This window comes from Malaclemys terrapin, chromosome 4, assembly GCF_027887155.1.
Source record: "Malaclemys terrapin pileata isolate rMalTer1 chromosome 4, rMalTer1.hap1, whole genome shotgun sequence".
Lineage (NCBI taxonomy): Eukaryota > Metazoa > Chordata > Testudines > Emydidae > Malaclemys > Malaclemys terrapin.
Window position 1 is genome coordinate 84,133,498 of NC_071508.1, and position 19,829 is coordinate 84,153,326.

The following is a 19,829-nucleotide window of genomic DNA, read 5'->3' on the forward strand; positions in this document are numbered from 1 at the left end:
TGTTCTGTTTTTCTTGTTCTATATAAACATATTTGGAAAAAAGTTGTTTAAAAAATTTCAGTCATAATGTATAACTCAAATTCAATCACTGTTGAGCAGATTAGAAGTTCCTCTTTCTGCTTTATGAACTGAAAATCTATTTTTAAGTCAAAGCTTTAGATGTGTTCATCTAAGTTTGTTTTTCATTTGTAGTATATGAAATTTTATCCACTGATTTAAAATATATGCAGTATATATCCATGAGTTTCATATTTGTTTTAAATTCAGATAAACTATTTGCAATTGTATAGGGTGCTACAGTGCGCAATGAAATGGATTCTGTCATCATTAGTCGAATAGTGAAAGGGGGTGCTGCAGAGAAGAGTGGGTTATTACATGAAGGGGATGAAGTTCTGGAAATTAATGGCATTGAGATTCGTGGAAAAGATGTTAATGAAGTTTTTGACTTGCTGGTAAGTGCGCCCCCTTCCTCCCCTCCAAGAATCTTAAAGTTGCCACTCTTTTTTTTTTTTTTTTAAGTTGGATCCAAACATCATAATTAAAATTTTAATTAGTTGCTAACTTTAATTAAGAAATGTATTTGTTTTTTATAACATTGTTAGACCTAGAGAATTTTTTCACATCTGGTCTTTTGTTGGCAAGTCAGACAAAGCAGTGTTTTAAGAGGTATGAAAATAGTTGTCTGAAGAAAGTAGTCCTTCAGAGTCTCCAGATCTCGATGGTCATCTTCATTAGGCTTCTATTCTCAGAAGTCCAAGCACTCAGTAAATCAGTCTCACCTACATCAGAGGAGTCTGTGGTCTTTCTCTTCAACATTACCCACTTCAGCCTCAAATGGTTCTGCCTCCAAGCAGCAGATTTGAAGGAGTGTGATAGCATGCCATGCTAGATCTGATTAAGACCAGTCTTTTGTTTCCTTCCTTCCTTCAAGGATAATTTTGTTCCAATCTTTGTCAGCAATGATATTTCTAATTTCTTTGTCACAGTAATATCAGGAGTGTCTTGTAACGATGTGAGAAAATTCAGTAGATCAATTAGATGGAAGTGTGATTTTGAAGCTGATGGGTAGCTTCTTAACTTCATTCAAGGTGGTAAAAATGTTCAGTATCACTTTTATTAATATGGCAGCTGAAAAGATTTTTGAAATTGGAGGATAATCGCATTAGTAACCTGGGATAAATTAAAAGTCCACTTAGAAGTTATTTGCATATTGGCACAGAAGCCGATCAAATGTGCCCCTCTCAGCCATTCATTAGACTGCTGTGAAGGGACCCAAAACCAGGGCCCTAGGTACTTCAAGCCTCTGGAGCCTAAATGGAGCCCAGCCATGCCCCATTGTGTGTGGTCCTTAAGCACATTCTCAGAGCACAGAACTTCTGTCTGGACCCCCTCCTGAGAGCTGGAACCCATTGTCTGGCTGCCTATCCCCCTGAATGAATAGTGGCCCATCAGATTCTCCTGAAATGTGAACACACCCTCTCCCAGAATCCCACCAAAGATTTTGAGCCTTCTGGGTTGGGTTGTGTTTACTCTGTCAAAAGCCCTGTTGTAGGTGCGGTTTCCTCACCATCCCAGGGCATCATTTGAGTAGGGTTCAGAACTATCAAATCCATCTGCTGTAGGACATGGCTTGGGTTCCTGAAACATGAATACTTATTTCCTGATCTCGCCTCCTGTGACCTTGGTCCAACTGTTCTTTTTCTTCCTCCTGCTCCAACTTCCTGTGTGTTTCAAAGCAACGTCATTAACATTAAATATTCCCCATTGTCCCTGGTCTGGAGAAGACATGGCACAATCTTGCCAGTTCATGGTGGATACACATACAGAGGCATTCCTTGATACAGCAATTTGGTGATACATTTCATAATATCATTTCATAAGGTATATAGACAGAACTCCAAAATCATCACATCTGCCAATAGCAGAGTGAAGGATTCTAGCTTTCCCTACAAGAAAAGACTGCTTCAGTTATAGATGGAGCTGGTAACTGGTGTCTATAGTTAAGATTGCCTAACAGTGTCCATTGTAAATCCCTGTTATAAATTGCTTATAACTTAAACTGTTTAGGCTGTAACTTTCAGCCTGAATCTTGTCTGCCTCTACCTGAATCTTTTTTTTCCGAAAGTTTCAGCTAAAACTGTTCAGCTCTTTGAGAGAGAATTTAGAGAAGAGTACATTTGTCCAAGTTTAAAGAAAAATCTTACAACCATTTGATTCAAAAGCTCTTAAACATCCATACTTTTGTAGCAGGGACTTGAAATTTGTTGGGGGTGGAACTCAAGCGAGGGACATCATTTGTCCTCCCTGCAAATTCCATCCAAAGTTATGCAAGTTATAAGCCTCTGAAAAATCAGTTTGTACGTGCTTAATAGAGGTTTATAAGACTTTGGCAATATTGTGTTCTGAAGATTGTCTGCGAAGAACTTACTCCATACTCACATAGCTCCTACTAGGTGGAGTCATAGAATGGAAGATTGAATGTAGTATTGTGTAACTAAAGACTATATAATATTGTTATACACACAAGGGACTCGAGTTAGGGTTACATGGGCAACCTTAATGCTAGGATTTCTTAACTTTTGAGTGCTTGACTTTGAAACCTTTTAACATAGTTTTATTTATAATAACTTTCTGGTGTTTTTTCAACTCTAACTTTACAATCATTCAGCAGCTAATCCATGCAACATTTACAGAAGATAAATTTATTATCCTCATTTTACAAAAGGCCATACAACAAATCAATGTAATTTAGGATAGAATTCAGGAATTCCTGGCTCTAAGTCGCATGGAAGGGTCAGCTGAACTTTTTCTGTATAAATGATCTGCACACACTCCATGCATTACTTTCATAAGACCTGATTGTGCAAACATAACTGGGTGTAGTGCTTGCTACACTGTGTAAATCAAGTCCTAAGAACCGCATTGTCGCAATGATTTACACACACTGTTTATTTTAAGCACTGTGAGTTGACTTGTCAGTCAGTAGAACTATGTGGTATGTAAATTGAAGTGTATATGTAAGTCTTTACAGGATTGGGACTGTAAGCTCTTTAGGACAAGGACTTTGCTGACTTTCTTTATAGGACTGAGCACAGTATCAGTGTTTAACAATTAAATATTTTAGCTGTTAGTGATATAATTTCTATGGATGATGGTTTTATGCCTTGACAGGTGAAGAAAATAAATTTATGTACTGTGACAAAGTTCCTCCTCTATCTTGGTGGGTCCTGCGCTTATTGGCAGATTTCCTTGCCTCAGAGATTCACCATGTGGGTTGGGGAACAGCTCAGAGACCTTCCCCTCTGGAAGAACCCACAGTCCAGGTCAATTGGGAGGTTTGGGGGGAACCCGGGCCCGCCCTCTACTCCGGGTTCCAGCCCAGGGCCCTGTGGACTGCAGCTGTCTAGAGTGCCTCCTGTAACCGCTGCATGACAGCTACAACTCCCTGGGCTACTTCCCATGGCCTCCTCCAAATACCTTCCTTATTCTCACCACAGGACCTTCCTCCTGGTGTCTGATAATGCTTGTGCTCCTCAGTCCTCCAGCAGCACACCCTCTCACTCTCAGCTCCTTGCACCTCTTGCTCCCAGCTCCTCACACTTGCACCACAAACTGAAGTGAGCTCCTTTTAAAACCCAGGTGCCCTGATTAGTCTGCCTTAATTGATTCTAGCAGCTTCTTCTTAATTGGCTCCAGGTGTCCTAATTAGCCTGCCTGCCTTAACTGATTCTAGCAGGTTCCTGATTACTCTAGTGCAGCCACTGCTCTGGTCACTCAGGAAACAGAAAACTACTCATCCAGTGACCAGTATATTTGCCCTCTACCAGACTCCTGTACCCCACTGGTCTGGGTCTGTCACAGTACCTTTTGGTAATGTTTCAGTATAAGCAAGCATTCTCTTTACACTTATAATTAGAAACACTGTTTTATAACTAAAAGAAATTTGAGTTCACCATGAACATTTTCATCTTTGTTTTAGCTCCTATATTTCTTTTCCAGTATCGACTGACTTATTAACTTGGAAGAGAGTGGCAGAATTGTAATCCTTGTAGTTCTCTAATTCCCCCATCTTTTTCTCAATAAAGTTGTATAGAGAAAATAATTTGTATGCACAACCAAGCTTTCTAGGCTTCCATCATCTGGAGATCATAGAATATCAGGGTTGGAAGGGACCTCAGGAGGTCATCTAGTCCAACCCCCTGCTCAAAGCAGGACCAATTCCCAACTAAATCATCCCAGCCAGGGCTTTGTCAAGCCTGACCTTAAAAACTCCTGAGGAAGGAGATTCCACCAACTCCTTAGGTAACCCATTCCAGTGCTTCACCACCCTTCTAGTGAAAAAGTTTTTCCTAATATCCAACCTAAACCTCCCCCACTGCAACTTGAGACCATTACTCCTTGTTCTGTCATCTGGTACCACTGAGAACAGTCTAGATCCATCCTCTTTGGAGCCCCCTTTCAGGTAGTTGAAAGCAGCTATCAAATCCCCCCCTCATTCTTCTCTTCTGCAGACTAAATAATCCCAGTTCCCTCAGCCTCTCCTCCTAAGTCATGTGTTGCAGCCCCCTAATCATTTTTGTTGCCCTCCGCTGGACTCTTTCCAATTTTTCCATATCCTTCTTGTAGTGTGGGGCCCAAAACTGGACACAGTACTCCAGATGAGGCCTCACCAATGTCTAATAGAGGGGAATGATCACGTCCCTCGATCTGCTGGCAATGCGCCTACTTATACAGCCCAAAATGCCATTAGCCTTCTTGGCAACAAGGGCATACTGTCGACTCATATCCAGTTTCTCGTCCACTGTAACCCCTAGGTCCTTTTCTGCGGAACTGCTGCCTAGCCATTCGGTCCCTAGTCTGTAGCAGTGCAGAGGATTCTTCCGTCCCAAGTGCAGGACTCTGCACTTTTCCTTATTGAACCTCATCAGATTTCTTTTGGTCCAATCCTCTAATTTGTCTAGGTCCCTCTGTATCCTATCCCTACCTTCCAGCGTATCTACCACTCCTCCCAGTTCAGTGTCATCTGCAAACTTATTGAGAGTGCAGTCTACGCCATCCTCCAGATCATTAATGAAGATATTGAACAAGATCAGCCTCAAGCTCTTTAGTCTTTCTTACTATGTCACTTTTCTGTAGTAATGCATGTATATTGGGATCATTATAAATCTTAACCCACATAATGATGCATTTGATTATAGGGCCTGGATTTTCTTGGAATTTGTATTGCACTTTGAAAACAGTAAATGTTATTTATTGGAATCCCTAATTCAAACTATCAGTCAGGTATTTATGCTGTAGATTACTGGAGTCTTGTTTTTTGTTACAGGCTGACATGCATGGCACTCTGACATTTGTGCTGATACCCAGTCAACAGAGCAAGCCGCCTCCTGCCAAGGAGACAGTTGTAAGTGAAATTTGTTAATCTTACAACCATTGGTTTTCACTCAGTGCTTACAAAGGTGGTGGGTCATTTTACAGGATGAAACAAAAGAAATTGATTTAGACCTCAAAGATTTGAGTAACACTGCTGAAAATAATCACAGGTGACTGCCTAGGGCAGTGGTTCTCAAGCAGGGGTCCGTGTACACGGAGATCTTCCAGGGAATACATCAACTCATCTAGATATTTGCCTAGTTTTATAACAGGATACATAAAAAGCACTAGCGAAGTCAGTACAAACTAAAATTTCATACAGACAGAATGAAAAAGTAAGTAATTTTTCAGTAAATAAGTGCACTGTAACACTTTTTTGTATTTTTATGTCTGATTTTGTAAGTAAGTAGTTTTTAAGTGAGGTGAAACTTGCGGGTACGCAAGACAAATCAGACTCCTGAAAGTGGTATAGTAATCTAGAAAGGTTGAGAACCATTGGCCTTGAGAATTCCATCAAAATGTGATCATTTGTGCTCAGTTTATGGGCCTTGTCTATGCTTGCAGCGACATATAGAGTATATGTAACTACACACCACAATGAAAGACTTTTAGTGGGAGGAGGCAGTGGAGTCTTTCACTGAGGCAGGGAAAGGCTCCAGCAGCTCCCTGATGCTGGAATCTTTTACTGCAACAGGGAGGCAGCAAGACCCTACACTGCTAAAAATAGTGCAGACATGGGAGGCCCTGCTTGGGCATGTAGAGAGCTATGCAGGCTATATACACTAGAGTTCTGGCATGTCTGTACTCTACTCACCTAAGCAGTGTCTCACCATCTTCACCGCTGTTAATACCTGTGCTAGCTGGGCGTCCAGTGCCTGTACTCTACATGCTGCTGCAAATGTTGACGTACCCTATATAGCATTGCTTACTGTCAGTCACTAAATATGTACAAGTAAGAAATGCTAAATCTAGAAATGCTTGTTCTTCTGAAATTTTCTGAAGTTCTAGATCTTTTTTTTTTTTTTTCTTTTGAGAATATCCATTTGTCCATTACAGATAGGGGTTAGGGTTACCATTCGTCTGGATTCTCCCGGACATGTCCGGCTTTTTGAGTTTAAAAATAGCGTCCGGGGGAAATTTGTCAATGTCCAGATTCCCCCCATACAGAGCGCGGCACGGCTGGCAGGGCAGCCTGCCAGATCGAGCCACTTGCACGGGGCTCTGGCAGCCAGAGCCCCTCCTCCGCTTCCCCCCTCTTCTCCCCTGCAGCTTCAGATCACTCCCCTTCTCTCTCTCCCCCCCTCCACCTCCCCCTCGCATTCGCAGATCGCCGGCCATTCGCATCGGGCCTCCAGCAGTCTGGAGCTCCTCCCCTTGCTCCCCCTCCCCTGCTGCCCAGCGTGCTGCTCCGCAGCACTCTGCGAGGGCGAGAACCAGGCTATGCGCTCCGTGGGGGAGCGTGTCAGCGTGTCGGGCTCTGCGTGGAGCCCAACACGCTGTTCTGAGCGGCACAGTAAGGGGGCAGGGGGGTTCTGGAGGGGGAAGTCAAGAGACAGGGAGCAGGGGGAGGGTTGGATGGGTCTGGAGTTCTGGGGGGGGGTTGTCAGGGGTCAGGGGTGGGGAAAGGGATCGGAGCAGTCAGGGGTCAGGGAGCAGGGGGTTTAGATGGGTCAGGAGTTCTGGGGAGGGAGTCTGTCAGGGGGCGGGGGTGTGGATAAGGTTTTGGGCAGTCAGAGGACAGGTAGGGGGTGGAGTCCTAGGGGGGCAGTTAGGATGGGGGGGTCCCAGGAGAGGGCAGTCAGGGGACAAGGAGTTCTGAGGGGGGCAGTCAGGGGGCGGGAAGTGGGAGGGGCAGGGCTAGGGAGGGGCTCCCACCGTCCACCTTTTTGATTGTTGAAATATGGTAACCCTATAGGGGGTGGAATTAAAAAGTGGTGGGTTGTGCCTTAACTTGCAAAACTTATCTGAAGAAAAAAAAAGGGCAGAAAATTGAAGATCTTTCTAAAATGTCTGTCTCTAGCTAATGGTGTCTTGAGTTATCTTTAACTTGGACTATAGCAGCATACATAAGGCGTTATGCAACATTTATTCAAAGATGAACAAAACCTTTAAATTGCAATAACATGGTGTGAGACTGCTAAGCAAGTGTCACTTATAATGAAACCTCATTTATAATTCAGTAAAAATGAAATCTGTTATCTTTAATGCATTCCTATGGAGTTGTACTATTTTTATAATGAAACACAAATCTAGTTACAAGGAATTTTGGTCATTTGACGCTGACCAATCAGAATAGTTAATACTGCATTCACTACTCTTTTTATGTGCCTGTAGATTTTTTTTGCTGTCATTGAAGGTCAGTAAAAGTAACCTGAGATCTATAATTATCACCTTAATCCAGTTTAAATTTCCAAAATATTAGTAAAACATCTTTCTGGGGGCTGAGCAGAAAAATGACAAAGAATAAAAGTGTTCTTTTAAAAAAAAAAAAAAAAAAACAGAGAGAGCTTGTGAAATCATAAATAAATGATCAATGATCTGTAAATTTGGCACTGATGTGACCACTACTGGACTATTATGTCCACAATTTAAGGAGGATGTTGATAAACTGGAGAGGGTTTAGAGAAGAGCCACAAAAATTACTAAAGGATTGGAAAACATGCTATAAACTGATAGTGAGAGACTCAGTGAGCTCAATCTATTTAGCTTTACAAAGAGAAGGTTAAGGGGTGACTTAATCATATGTTGTAAGTACCAGCAGGGGGAACAAAAATTTGGTAATGGGTTGTTCAATCTAGCAGAGAAAAATATAATAAGATACAATGGCTAGAAGTTGGGGCTAGACAAATTCAGACTGGAAATAAGGTAAAAAAAATTTTAATACTTATCAACTGTAGGAACAATTTACCAAGGATTGTGGTGGATTCTCCATCACTGGCAATCTTTAAATCAAGTTGGATATTTTTCAAAAAGGAATTAATTTACAGAAGTCCTGTGGTATGCAGGAAACTAAATGATTACAGTGGTCCCCTCTGGCTTTATAATTTATAATCCATTTTTTTTCTTGCATATAGTCATCATTGTGTTGAAAACTGTAATTCAGACAGTAATAAAACTCTGCTACTAATGAAGTGATCTCTTCCCCAAAAACATTATTTGACTATAAGCAGGTTCCACTGCACATACAATACTGCCTCTAAGGATTTTCTTTACCTTCATAAAAATAGGCGATTGACTGCATTTTCACATTCTGTAAAAGGAGTGTGTGTTCTCAGTTCTTCTCACCAACCTTTTCACCATGTATGGAACTACTGCGTGTATTCTGTGACTATAATTCTTATTTAAAATTTTACGTAGTAAAAAACAGTTGTATAATGGAAGATGGATGCTGCTGCAGCTGCAGTGTGAAGTGAGATTTTTGTTTTGTTTTGCCACACATAACTGACTAATATTACTTTGGTAAACTCCCTTCATTAATATAGATAGAGGCATGCTTTTCATCATACTAAAGTCCATAGTCTATCACAGTGGACTTTCAAACTGTTTGCAGCTTGGAGACAGGGTCAGACCAATCAACCTTCCTGCCAGTGACTATGTCCCTCCTCTGACGAGCCCACTAGTTTCATTTTTGCCTTCACAGAAATGGGTGCATGGTTCCAGGCCTTCCTGTCTTCAGAGCTTTTTAAAAGACTTTTTTCCTATTTAAGGAACTAATTTGGCTACACATTCTCAAATTGTATTCCAGAATTACCTCCTTTTTGGCAAAGGGAATAGATTCCTTCCTTCCCAAAGATATTGTAGCAGTTGAAACCCCTCTTTACCTATATAGAATGCAGCATGGTGGGGAAAGCAAAAATGTGTGCCTCTTGTACCACTCCCTTCAGCTGTCTTAGTGGGGAGTTTTGCCTTGTCTGTGGGCAGGATCTAGCCTTTTCACAAGTTTAGAGCTCCTTAGCAGAAAGCTAACAGAATTCCCTTAGCACAGTAATTTTTGGCCCTACAGATATGTAGTCTGTCATGCACTACCCATGACAAACTACATATACCTCTGCCTAGGCCAGTTCCTTCTTGACCACTCCTAGAGAAGAAACTCCCTGCTGTGATTAGTCTTGTGTGGCTATTATAAGAACAGGCATATCTATTATACTTGTTAGCTAAATTCCTTATTAATTTGGCTGACACCTGGGTTTTGTGCTCTGTGACACCTAGCTTTGTGATGCAGTACATTTTCCAGTGCTTCGGGCTGTCCACTTAGAGGGCCTCGATGTTCGGTTGCTGTAATGTTAGTGATTTGGTACACTTATTCTTGGCACACCTTTTCAGCACGCTTAATTTCTCTGCCACCTTGGGTATCCTGGATTTTACTCATCCATGCTTTAGCCTTCTTCACCTTATCATATATTCCTTATGTGGCTGATGCACCTGGCTCAACCAGGCCCGTGTGGCCAGTGGCAGCTGTAGAAGGCCTTTGCCCTGGTTGATTTTCCTCCAAAGAGAATTACCAGGAACTCAGAGAAATTATCCATTAGGGTGTAGACTTTGCCTTATGTTAGGTGTGAGCACCCTTTAATGCAGGGTATGGCTGCAAAGGCTGCTACTCTGAATGGATTCCTTCAGCTTGGCTGCAGACATCTAATTTGCAGCAGAAGAAATTCAAGGACCTGCTATATGCCAAAGAGAACCTGTTTGGGGAGCAGATGCAAGCCTCTTTACAGAGAGGTTAAATAACATACACACTAGTGTCCTGGGCCTGTGTCGTATCCCTCGTGGCCCTCATTTAAAAGATGCAAAGGAAAAGTTTCTCTTTTTATAAGCCATCTACAACTGATTTCAAAGGATCCCAACTCCAGGGTGGTCACCTCATCAGCTGCAGAAGTTGACTGGTTCTAAGCCCAGTTCCAACAAGCAGCAAAAGCTGTAGGGTTCCAGAATGTGTACCCTATGTGCTACTTTCAGTATCCTGCCAGGATATCCCTGCTAGGAGCAAACTTAAAAGCTTTTTACACCTAGTCGTCCCTGGCCACCTTGGACATATGGTGCAAGTTCAGTTCGGTGAAGCAACTAAATTAGGCTTTCAGGAATACTTCCAGGTTGTCAGTGCCCAAGAATGATCTCTGTCTTCTAAGTATCGGGGAAAAATGCTTCAGGAAATCCAGTCCCTCCTGGCAAAGACCGTCATTAATTTGTGCCACGTCGTGAAAAAGGAAATGGATTTTATTCTAAGTACTTCCTGATAAGCAAAAAAGCCAAGAGGACCCTGACCCTTCCAGGATCTCAAGGAATTAAATCAGTATCTGGTCAGAGAAAAAAATCTGAGCTAAGGGAGTTGTATAGGCTTTGTGATAAGAAGTGCTAACACAGGAATCGGAGTCCAGTGTAATGATGTCTTCAGAGAAGTAGAACTACAGATAAGTAGTCTTCCCTTTTAGCCAAAATTAAGTAGCAAAATTAGGAATTTGCATTTAAAAGTGCTACCAAAACCCCTACGTGTGTCTCCATTAACTGGATTGAATTATTTCACCTCAGTGTTTTAGGTGCATAGTCATTTGTATGAAAGGATTTTTATGCCTTCATTTTCAGTTTCTAAACTTCCCCCAAATTGGTAGTTTTATTTTCCCTATCATTATAGATACATTAGTAGTGCCGTCCATACCGGCATACAAGAGACTGACTCAAATATTGAAATTGCAACTTGTCACAATTTTTTTTTTCTTGTCTCACAGCCAAAGGGAGAGAATGTTTTAGGGGACATGAATCCTAAATGTTTTAGGGGACATGGAATTACTAAATATTTTTTCCCTTTTATTTTTATATCTCTTGTTTCCTAGATGCACGTGAAAGCACATTTTGACTATGATCCTTCTGATGATCCTTATGTACCTTGCCGAGAGTTAGGTCTGTCTTTTCAAAAGGGAGATATACTCCATGTGATCAGCCAAGAAGATCCAAACTGGTGGCAGGCCTACCGAGATGGAGATGAAGACAATCAGCCTTTGGCAGGTCTTATCCCAGGTACAGTGCAATGTAACCAAAACACAGATGTGCAGAAGTTTTGAGGTGCCATTGTTTGGAATACAAGCCACTACAGCAAGTGAAAAAGTCTTAAAAGAGACTTTTATATCCTGGAGTTTGGCTGGTTAAATGTCCATCTGTTGCTTGAATTTATTTTGAGCAGAGAGAACCACTATGATGGTTTTATGATATAGAAATTAATTTACAGGTTCAAAAATAGTTACCTATTTCTTAGCAAGCAGGTGTTAATTTTCTCATAGATAGGCATCCACTGGTATGTCTGCCAATCACAGATTAGACCTGATCATTCCACCAGTTTTTTCTTTTTTCCCTTTGAGTTCAAATTTCCTCTGGTGTCTGCTACAGCAACACTTGCACTTTAACCCCAGTTTACTCTTCCGCACTCTGAGAAAGCAAATTTTGGGTCAGTAAATACAGAGAGCAGTAGATAGAGAAATTCCTCTTTCAGACTGCTGGAAGCCTCAGATTAATTGGATTTTCAATCTTTGGAACCAGTGTTCACCTTCCATTGTGGAGCATCAGCAAGAGAGTTATTTATTAAGATCTTATCTGTTACACCGTTGCAATGCAAAGCAATTGGCAGCAATATGGTGAACAAGAAATAATTTTGAAGACAGGTGTTTCACAAGGGTAACTTCATTACTTTGTGATGTTTGCATGAGATGAAAAGGAACCCAGTTTGAGTCTTTAAGTCCAGGCTGATTTTGCAGGGCTGGAATTTATTTGGGGAAAAAAACACAAAACACATTTTTTACTTGCAAACTGAGCATATTTAATATGAAAATCATTGAGAAACAATGCCATTTTTCTATAATCGCTCTTCAAAACAGAATTGCTCAGAGTGATACTAAGGATACACTCCTCTTCCTTGAGAGGTATATGTTGGGAACGTTACAGCAGGGGGTTTCAAACTGGGGGTTGGGACCCCTCAGGCGTCGTAAGTCTATTACCTGGGGGGGTCGTGAGCTGTCAGCCTCCCAAGCCCCGCTTTGCCTCCAGCATTTATAATGGTGTTAAACATATAAAAAAGTGTTTTTAATTTATGGGGGGTGCGGGGGGTCACACTCAGAGGCTTGCTATGTGAAAGGGGTCACCAGTACAAAAGTTTGAGAACCACTGCGCTACAGTGAATGACAGTTTTCTAAATAACTTTCTCCTTTTATAAGTGTTTGCATGGTACTTCTCAAAGAGCTGACTCCTTCCATTTAAGAATCATAGACGTTAAAGATGGAAAAATCGTATTGGATCGTCCAGTCCCTGTCCAAATATCCCTTATTTTGAAGGATTACACTTTAGTCAATTACCTACGTTCCACACAAATTCACCATCTCCTTACTTTCATTGTTTAAAATTATATACATTAACTGTAGTAATGGAACTGAGATTATAGAAAGTTATTTACCCTAAAAGAATGAATTCCATAGATTTAAGTTTCATGTATGACACATTGTCCCTCATTTTGGATCTTTGTCACACAGTGTGTATCACTTGGGCCATAGCAGATTGAGAAGTATGATAATGTAGTTGTGTAATTCTGAGAAATTAGTTAAAGAAAATTGACATCTCGCTTGTCAAAGGAAATAGGCATTGTTTCCCAATGCCAACTGCTTTTATGTACCTTTTTTGTACATTAAGGAAAGAGCTTTCAACAGCAAAGAGAAGCAATGAAGCAAACCATAGAAGAAGACAAGGAGCCAGAGAAATCAGGTTGGATATATATTCTAAAGAAAATTTCTGAACTGTTGTACCAATGTTAATTCAAGTGGTGTCTCTGATGTTTTGGTATCAAAGGCCCTTTCACATGTTTTTTCACATGCACGCTTTTTTGTATAGCGTGGCTTCTTTCAATGTTATGCTCTACCAGCTCCATAATGGATTTTAACTTTGCCCTGAACTTAGATACCAGTTCAATTACAGGTTGCCCTTCTGGGTCATTGTTCCCTTCCCATGAATCTGACCAGATCTAGTGGGCCCTCTGACCTTTCTTCTGTATAAGAAATTGAAGAGGGAAACAAACAATAGGTAATGCAATAGCATGTCCCAGTCCCCTGCCTTTCTATGTACATACACTGTTAGCATGAATTTGAGTGTCCCATTAAATCTTTCAACCCATTTGTTTCTGGGAGATATGGGGTAGACTTTAATTGTTTTAGCCCACACCTTTTAAACAGTTGAGAGAATATGTGGGATGTGAAATTAGACCCATGAACTGGCAGTATTTCTTTTTGGAAAAAAAAAACACTCTAACAACTTTGAAAATTAGTGCAATTGCAGACCCTATATTTCTTTTCCAGTATCGACTGACTTATTAACAACTCAGAAGAGAGTGGCAGAATTGTAATCCTTGTAGTTCTCTTCCTCCCCCCCACTGAGCCCCAACCACCTTCACCTGAACCCCCCTGCAGAGTCCCATTACCATTGGACCTAGAACCCCCCAACAAGCCCCTGTGAATCCAGGTCCCCCTTGCACCCAGATCCCCCACTGAGCTTCCTGCAGCCAGATTGCCCCACACCTGGATACCCCCACGCTAAGCCCCTCCACACTTGGATCCTGCGTTGCTGAGCCTGCCTGCCCACATGGAGGGGCAGGGCCGTGGGGTGATTCTGGAGCAGGCTCAGTCCTTGTGCTGTGTTGGAGTGGGTGCAGCCTCACCACTGAATTCGTTTCCTGGGGGGAATGAGGGGGGAGGAGCTGCATAGTGATTTCCCACCTCTGTGCAGCCAGTGGCCTGTGCTCCCCACTGCCATGCTGGAGCCTCCACATTTATTTGACAAATTATTTTTTGGCACAGAATGACCTCAGGAGTACCTATCCCCACCCTCAGGCTATCAGAAATTGAAAGAAAGGGAGATGGGTTTCAAGGAAGTCACAGCAGGCAGGCAGGCACCACCTACTTAATGGTTAATATGCCATTAAAACTACAGAACTACTGTGTTGGGAACATCTCTGAGACAGGGCAAAGCGCGCAATGAGTTTGCATGCTACTCCCTTATCCACTGTTGCCCCCATTCCCCCTTCTGTTCAGATGCGGGGGAGGCACAGGGGGGAGCTGATCTCTCACCCATTTATCTCCTGTGCACCTGCCTGGAACCAAGCGAGTGAAGCTTCTGAGCCAGGGGAGCAAGGAGGACCCTTACCTGCTGACTAGGAAAGGGGACACAATTTAAAGGTCCCCCTGCACCCCCCCAACAGCTTAAGTCACTCCTCCCCCTTCCCAGGCAGCCTCCCCCTTACCCTCAGTTCCCCTGTGGGAAAGCAGCTGTTCCTCTACTACCTCTCCTTGCAGAGCTGAAGCAGCAGCCCCTCCCTATAGCTTCCAGCTATTTGTTTGCCTCTCCACAGGGGAGAGGGAGAAGGCTCATCAGGCAAACCCTGGCAGAAAACTGGGGGAGGGGGGTGGTGGTATGTGACCCTGCTTCCCTGCAGAGGGGGGCATGCAATGGGCTGGGATGGGAGCAGGCTGTAGTGCCCTTGGTTAGCCTGGTGCTCACCTGTGCAGAGCTAAGTGTGTGCTCCTGCTGACAGTGCTGGTGGAAAGAGCAAGCCCTTTTCTGGACAAGTGGGGCAGGCTCTTAGGGGATGTTAGTACAGCAGGCCCACCCCCACCACAACCTAGATAGCAGGGAGGCTGTTCCAAGCCCCCATCTGGGACACAGGCAAGCTGCTGGCGCACACATCCCTTCCCCTCCCCCTCTGCTCAACCTCAGCCACCCATCCCAGAGCTCCGATCAGGAGCTTCTTCAAGCGCAGCCCCACTCGCCATGGCTTCTAACACAGGGAACCCTCTGTCCAGGGAGAGTGGGGAGCCCTTGAAACCCACCTCTGCTGCCTCACCGGAGGAGTTACCTGACTGACTGTCTAGTCAAGCTGCAGCTTGGGGCTGCCCTCTCCAGTAATGTCTCTCTCTCTCTCCCCCCACCCTGGCTGGCTGGCTGCCTCCCTAAGTCCAGGTGGCTCTTGATCGGCAGGTCAGGTCAGGTGGGAGGTATCAAAGGTGCCTCCTTCAGTACACTGCCCTGGGCGATTGCCCTGAGTGCCCTGGTCACAGGCTGACCCTGCAGGCCAATGTGGTGAAAACCTGGGGTGCCGTTATAAGCAGGGCACCTTTGGAGCAGGGGCATCTCCTCCTCCTCTCCCCCCACTGCTCTGCTGTTGTGCTCCTCCCTGCCTTGGAGCCAGCCCTGACCAGCTGCTCCTGGGAGCTTTCCTGTCTGATGGGGAGAGGGGGGATGCTGATGTCAGAGTGTCCTCCCCACCCTTGCCCATGTACCCCATCTCCACAGAGTGGAGGCGGGGGAGGGGACAGGGCTCAGGAGTGAGATGGCTTAGGAGTGAGACTGTGTGTGTGTGTGTGTGTGTGTGTGTGATTCACACACACACACACATATATTTTGTATTGTTATTACTTCTTGGTATTTCCTGCAATGCACGTAGTCTCCGTAATTTTATTCTTTCAAAGTTAAGGATTAGAGTGCTATTCTTTCAGTTTTTTGACTGGTGTGTGCATTTCATAATTTTATTTCTCTCATCTTTACATTTAATTCTTTGAGTAATGAGTTCTAAAATGCCTAACCTGTCCTGGCTGGAGTAATTATCATTATTACTTTTATTATCATATTGTGCTTTGTCATTCATTATTTAAAGTGGTACAATCAAATAATAGTATCCTTCTATAATGTAAATTTAGCTTGTACTAACAGTGCCAGTTTAAAAAACATAAGCTAAACACATAACTTTAGATACTGGGCAGATGAAGGTTGCTTATTTTCAAATTATATTTTTAGTTGTATCTGTAAAATAACTTAAAATTTGCATGAAAGTAAATGCAGTTCCGACTGTGATACCAATAGCAATGATGGAGTCAAGTGCTGGTGAGTCATGTACATTATTATGATCAGTAAACATAAATGCCAAAATCATTAGAAAAACAAATTCCCTTTCTTAATAAAAGTGGTGGGGGGGACCTTAATCACGTATGTTAAAATTAAGTATGTTTTTTAGTGGAATGAAAAACTGACTAAAATAGAGTAGATAATGGCAGTAACACAGTGTGTGTCTGTTTGAGAAAGTAAGCAGATTTTATTTCTTTTTATTTATCTTTACGAAATATAGTGTACGAAGTATCAACCATGGGTTTCTGATGTGTGAAAGCTCCAGAACTGATACCTCAAGGCTTGGGATTGGGAATATTTTGCTATATTATTTCCTGATCTTTTACATGTGAACTTTAAATGTGGCTTTAATTGGAGTTTATCTTTTTTTTTTTCTTTTATATAGCAGTTAGCTGACAGGAGCATTATATCTAACTCCTAAGTTATCTATAAAAAAAAAAAAAAAAAAAAGCTAGAGTTGTTAGATGCCTAAGTAGTTGCTGGAATCACGGTTAAAGTTTCCTCCCACCCTCTAAAATCTGAAATGGTGCCCTGGTGAGCCAGGAGTGGCCAGAGGGCTGCAGGAAGGCCATGGGCTCTTGCAAGATGCCACCCTTAATTCTACGTTGCTGCTGACAGTGGCGTTGCTATTAGAGCTGGGCACCCGGCCAGCACCCACCGGTATCAGGCTGTCCTGCCACTGCTTAAATTGGGCCAGGGCTGATCTCTGTCATCTCTTTCAATTCAAATTAAATACTGGGGGAGGCAGTGGGGCCCAGAGGTGATGGAAGGGGGGAGCCTGTGGGAGCCAGGGATGATGGATGTGGATCCACAAAATACAAGTGTGCCCAGGGTGCTATTTTCACTAAGGCCGGCCCTGGATATAGTTGAAGTTGTCGTACAGGTCATGAATGCATTTTTCTATGTACCTAAATATGTAGATTCATAACCACAATTTGTAGATATGTCCTAATGAGCATTAAGTTCAGAACATGACACGGTTTCATAAAAGACCTTACTCGATACGCTTTTACAGTACCATAATACAGTATGCAGTCAGTTGGTTCAACTGCTCATTTTTGGGGTTTAAATCTTCTGTTCTCTCCTTGGAGTGTCTGGACTCTGATTGTCACAGGGACTCTGGAGCCTTGTCTACATACAGAATTTTAGGAAATTCTTCCACCTCTTGATCTAGCACAGATGGGATAATTCTCTGAAATTCTTAATGTAGGCAAGAAGTTTGTGTAGGAACTTGTTAATACTCAAATGGTGTTCTCATAGCACATGCAGATCTCATTGGAGTAATTCAAGAACTGCAGGAGATGAGCCTCTCGTTCTCTCTGAGAGGAATTTCATCCACCACCCCTCAGTTGCTAAAATAGTGACAGAGGTGGGTTAGAAGAAAACTTCTAAAGATCTGTGTACTCTGAGACCACCTTAACTAGACACGGGTGGATAAAGTCTGGTCAAAGCAACAAAGAGGAGGTTCTTATCAACTGTCTTGTATGAACTCGCAGGGAGATAAGGGATATTAAGGCAGTCAGAGAGTAAGAGTTTATAATAGTCAAGACACAAAATAAGAGTGTATGTATGGTCAAGAGTTTTTAACAGTAAAGCCCTAACAGAAAGGATGGCCCTTGGAAATGTGGAAGAAAAAGTAGGAGTATTTTATGTACTGGATGTATTGGGTAAGAGAGCAAGAAGAGTTAGATGATCTCAGGTTATGAGTCTGAGCAATGCAGGAGGCTCTTGATATCGTGTTGTAGGAGTTAGATTAATCTAATACTACATATCTATAATCTATAGAAACTTATATTTCTTAATTTACTTAAAATACAGGTAAAATATGTAGAAAGACAAAATGTATCCTACCATCTTTAAGTACACAGACAGAAAAAAGAAGCTTTGTTTTTATGTACAAGCGTTTCTGATTCTAGTGATTTTTAATTTGACTTTCAGGAAAACTCTGGTGTGCAAAGAAAAATAAAAAGAAACGGAAAAAAGTTTTGTACAATGCCAATAAAAATGACGGTAAGTAGTAATAACCCTGCTGTGAACTGTATGCCAGTTTTAGAATTATCTAGTTAAAATGGCTGAACATTCTTTACCTTGCTATAACAATGACAAACCCATTTCTTATTATGTGCTACATAAAGCTTGTCCCTGCTATTTCTTATTGAATGTTGTATGCATATTCAATACGAGACTAAAACAGTGTCCCCAGAAAGTTCTTTCCAGTGGAGTTCTATGTACAAAAGTACCTTTGGGATTCATGATAAATGCAAATTAGATGTATGACAAAGTCTGATAAAAAATTGAATTTTGGTTATAAATATAAATGCCAAGAAATAATTGCTGAATTACTATTTCTTTGTTAGAAACCTAATTTATAAACATATCAGCAGATTTGTTCCCCAAACCCATGCCAATAGGGCCTGGCAGAACACTTTCTTCTGACAGAAAGAGGAATGTATTTTATTGCTGAATAGCGCAATCCTGGAAAAATAAACAGAGGCAATAAGATCTCTCCAATTCTCAGCCACAAGGCTGATATACCGGTCAGAGGGACTCAAGAGTGAGAAGTGCACAGCGAGAAGGGAAGAGAGATGGGTTTCCCTAAGCTCCTTACATTGTGTGTCAGGCTCACACTGCAGTTAATACTGCCATATAGTAGTAATGTTGTTGTACCCATGTTGGTACCAGGATATGAGAGAGACAAGATGGGTGAGGTAGTATCTTTTATTGGACCAACTTGTGTTGGTGGAAAAGAGAAGCTTTTGAATGCCACAGAGACCACTTAAAATGAAGTGGGCAATTAACATCTCTGCAGTCATAGGACAAATGAGTTAGTAGATTAAAAATTGTTGTAGTGAGCCATAAAAACAGTGTCTCCATTGAGTCCATGATATTTAGTGTCTAGTAGAGTTGTGAATTCAAATTCCCAGCCTCCTCTTTTGAAGGGGTTTTGTAGGTTTTCTTGGAGACAAGGACTGAGAGATCGGAGATGGAGTGATTGCTTTGTGAAAAGTTTTCACTCACAGGTAATAGGATGTTTGTCTTTTTAGCATATTTCTGTGAGAGTTTATTTGAGAGGATAGATAGTTGTTGCTGGGGCATTTGATGCACTGATGAGGTACACCGCATGTTGTGATTGGCATATTAGGACCCATAGATCTTGAAAGGTGTGTTGTGGGGGGTATTAATCATCGTAACCATAGAAATAGGTCTGCAGGTTTTGCATCTGTTGGTCTGACAGGGTCTGATGCTCCTTGAGTTAGTGTATCCTGGTCTGTGGAAAACTTGCTTCTGATGATGAGCTTAGAAAGGCTGGGGGTATGAGTTGTAATTGTTTGATGATACCCCATATGGAGTAGACTTGTGTGGGATTTGTTTGTTTTCCTGTACTGAAGCAGTTTCTCTTGAGCATATTCTGTAGTATCTTAGTGCCTGGTTGTAGAGAAGATTCCTCCTTGTATTTGGGATGGTTAATGGATCTGTGGAAGTAAGTGTGATGATCCATGGGTTTCTTGTTTCATTTTAAGTGATCTCCT

At 42.2% G+C, this 19,829-nt stretch overlaps 1 protein-coding gene across 2 annotated transcripts in view; it reads left to right on the forward strand.

Moving 5' to 3' along the window:
* Nucleotides 1-19,829, forward strand: part of PALS1 (protein associated with LIN7 1, MAGUK p55 family member) — a 134,065-nt gene that overhangs the window by 91,929 nt on the left and 22,307 nt on the right. For both annotated transcript variants that reach the window (XM_054026938.1, XM_054026939.1), the window contains exons 6-10: nucleotides 291-452; nucleotides 5,327-5,404; nucleotides 11,202-11,385; nucleotides 13,042-13,113; nucleotides 18,238-18,309. In XM_054026938.1, coding sequence (XP_053882913.1) covers nucleotides 291-452; nucleotides 5,327-5,404; nucleotides 11,202-11,385; nucleotides 13,042-13,113; nucleotides 18,238-18,309 — 568 coding nt within the window. The remainder of the gene's footprint in view (nucleotides 1-290; nucleotides 453-5,326; nucleotides 5,405-11,201; nucleotides 11,386-13,041; nucleotides 13,114-18,237; nucleotides 18,310-19,829) is intronic.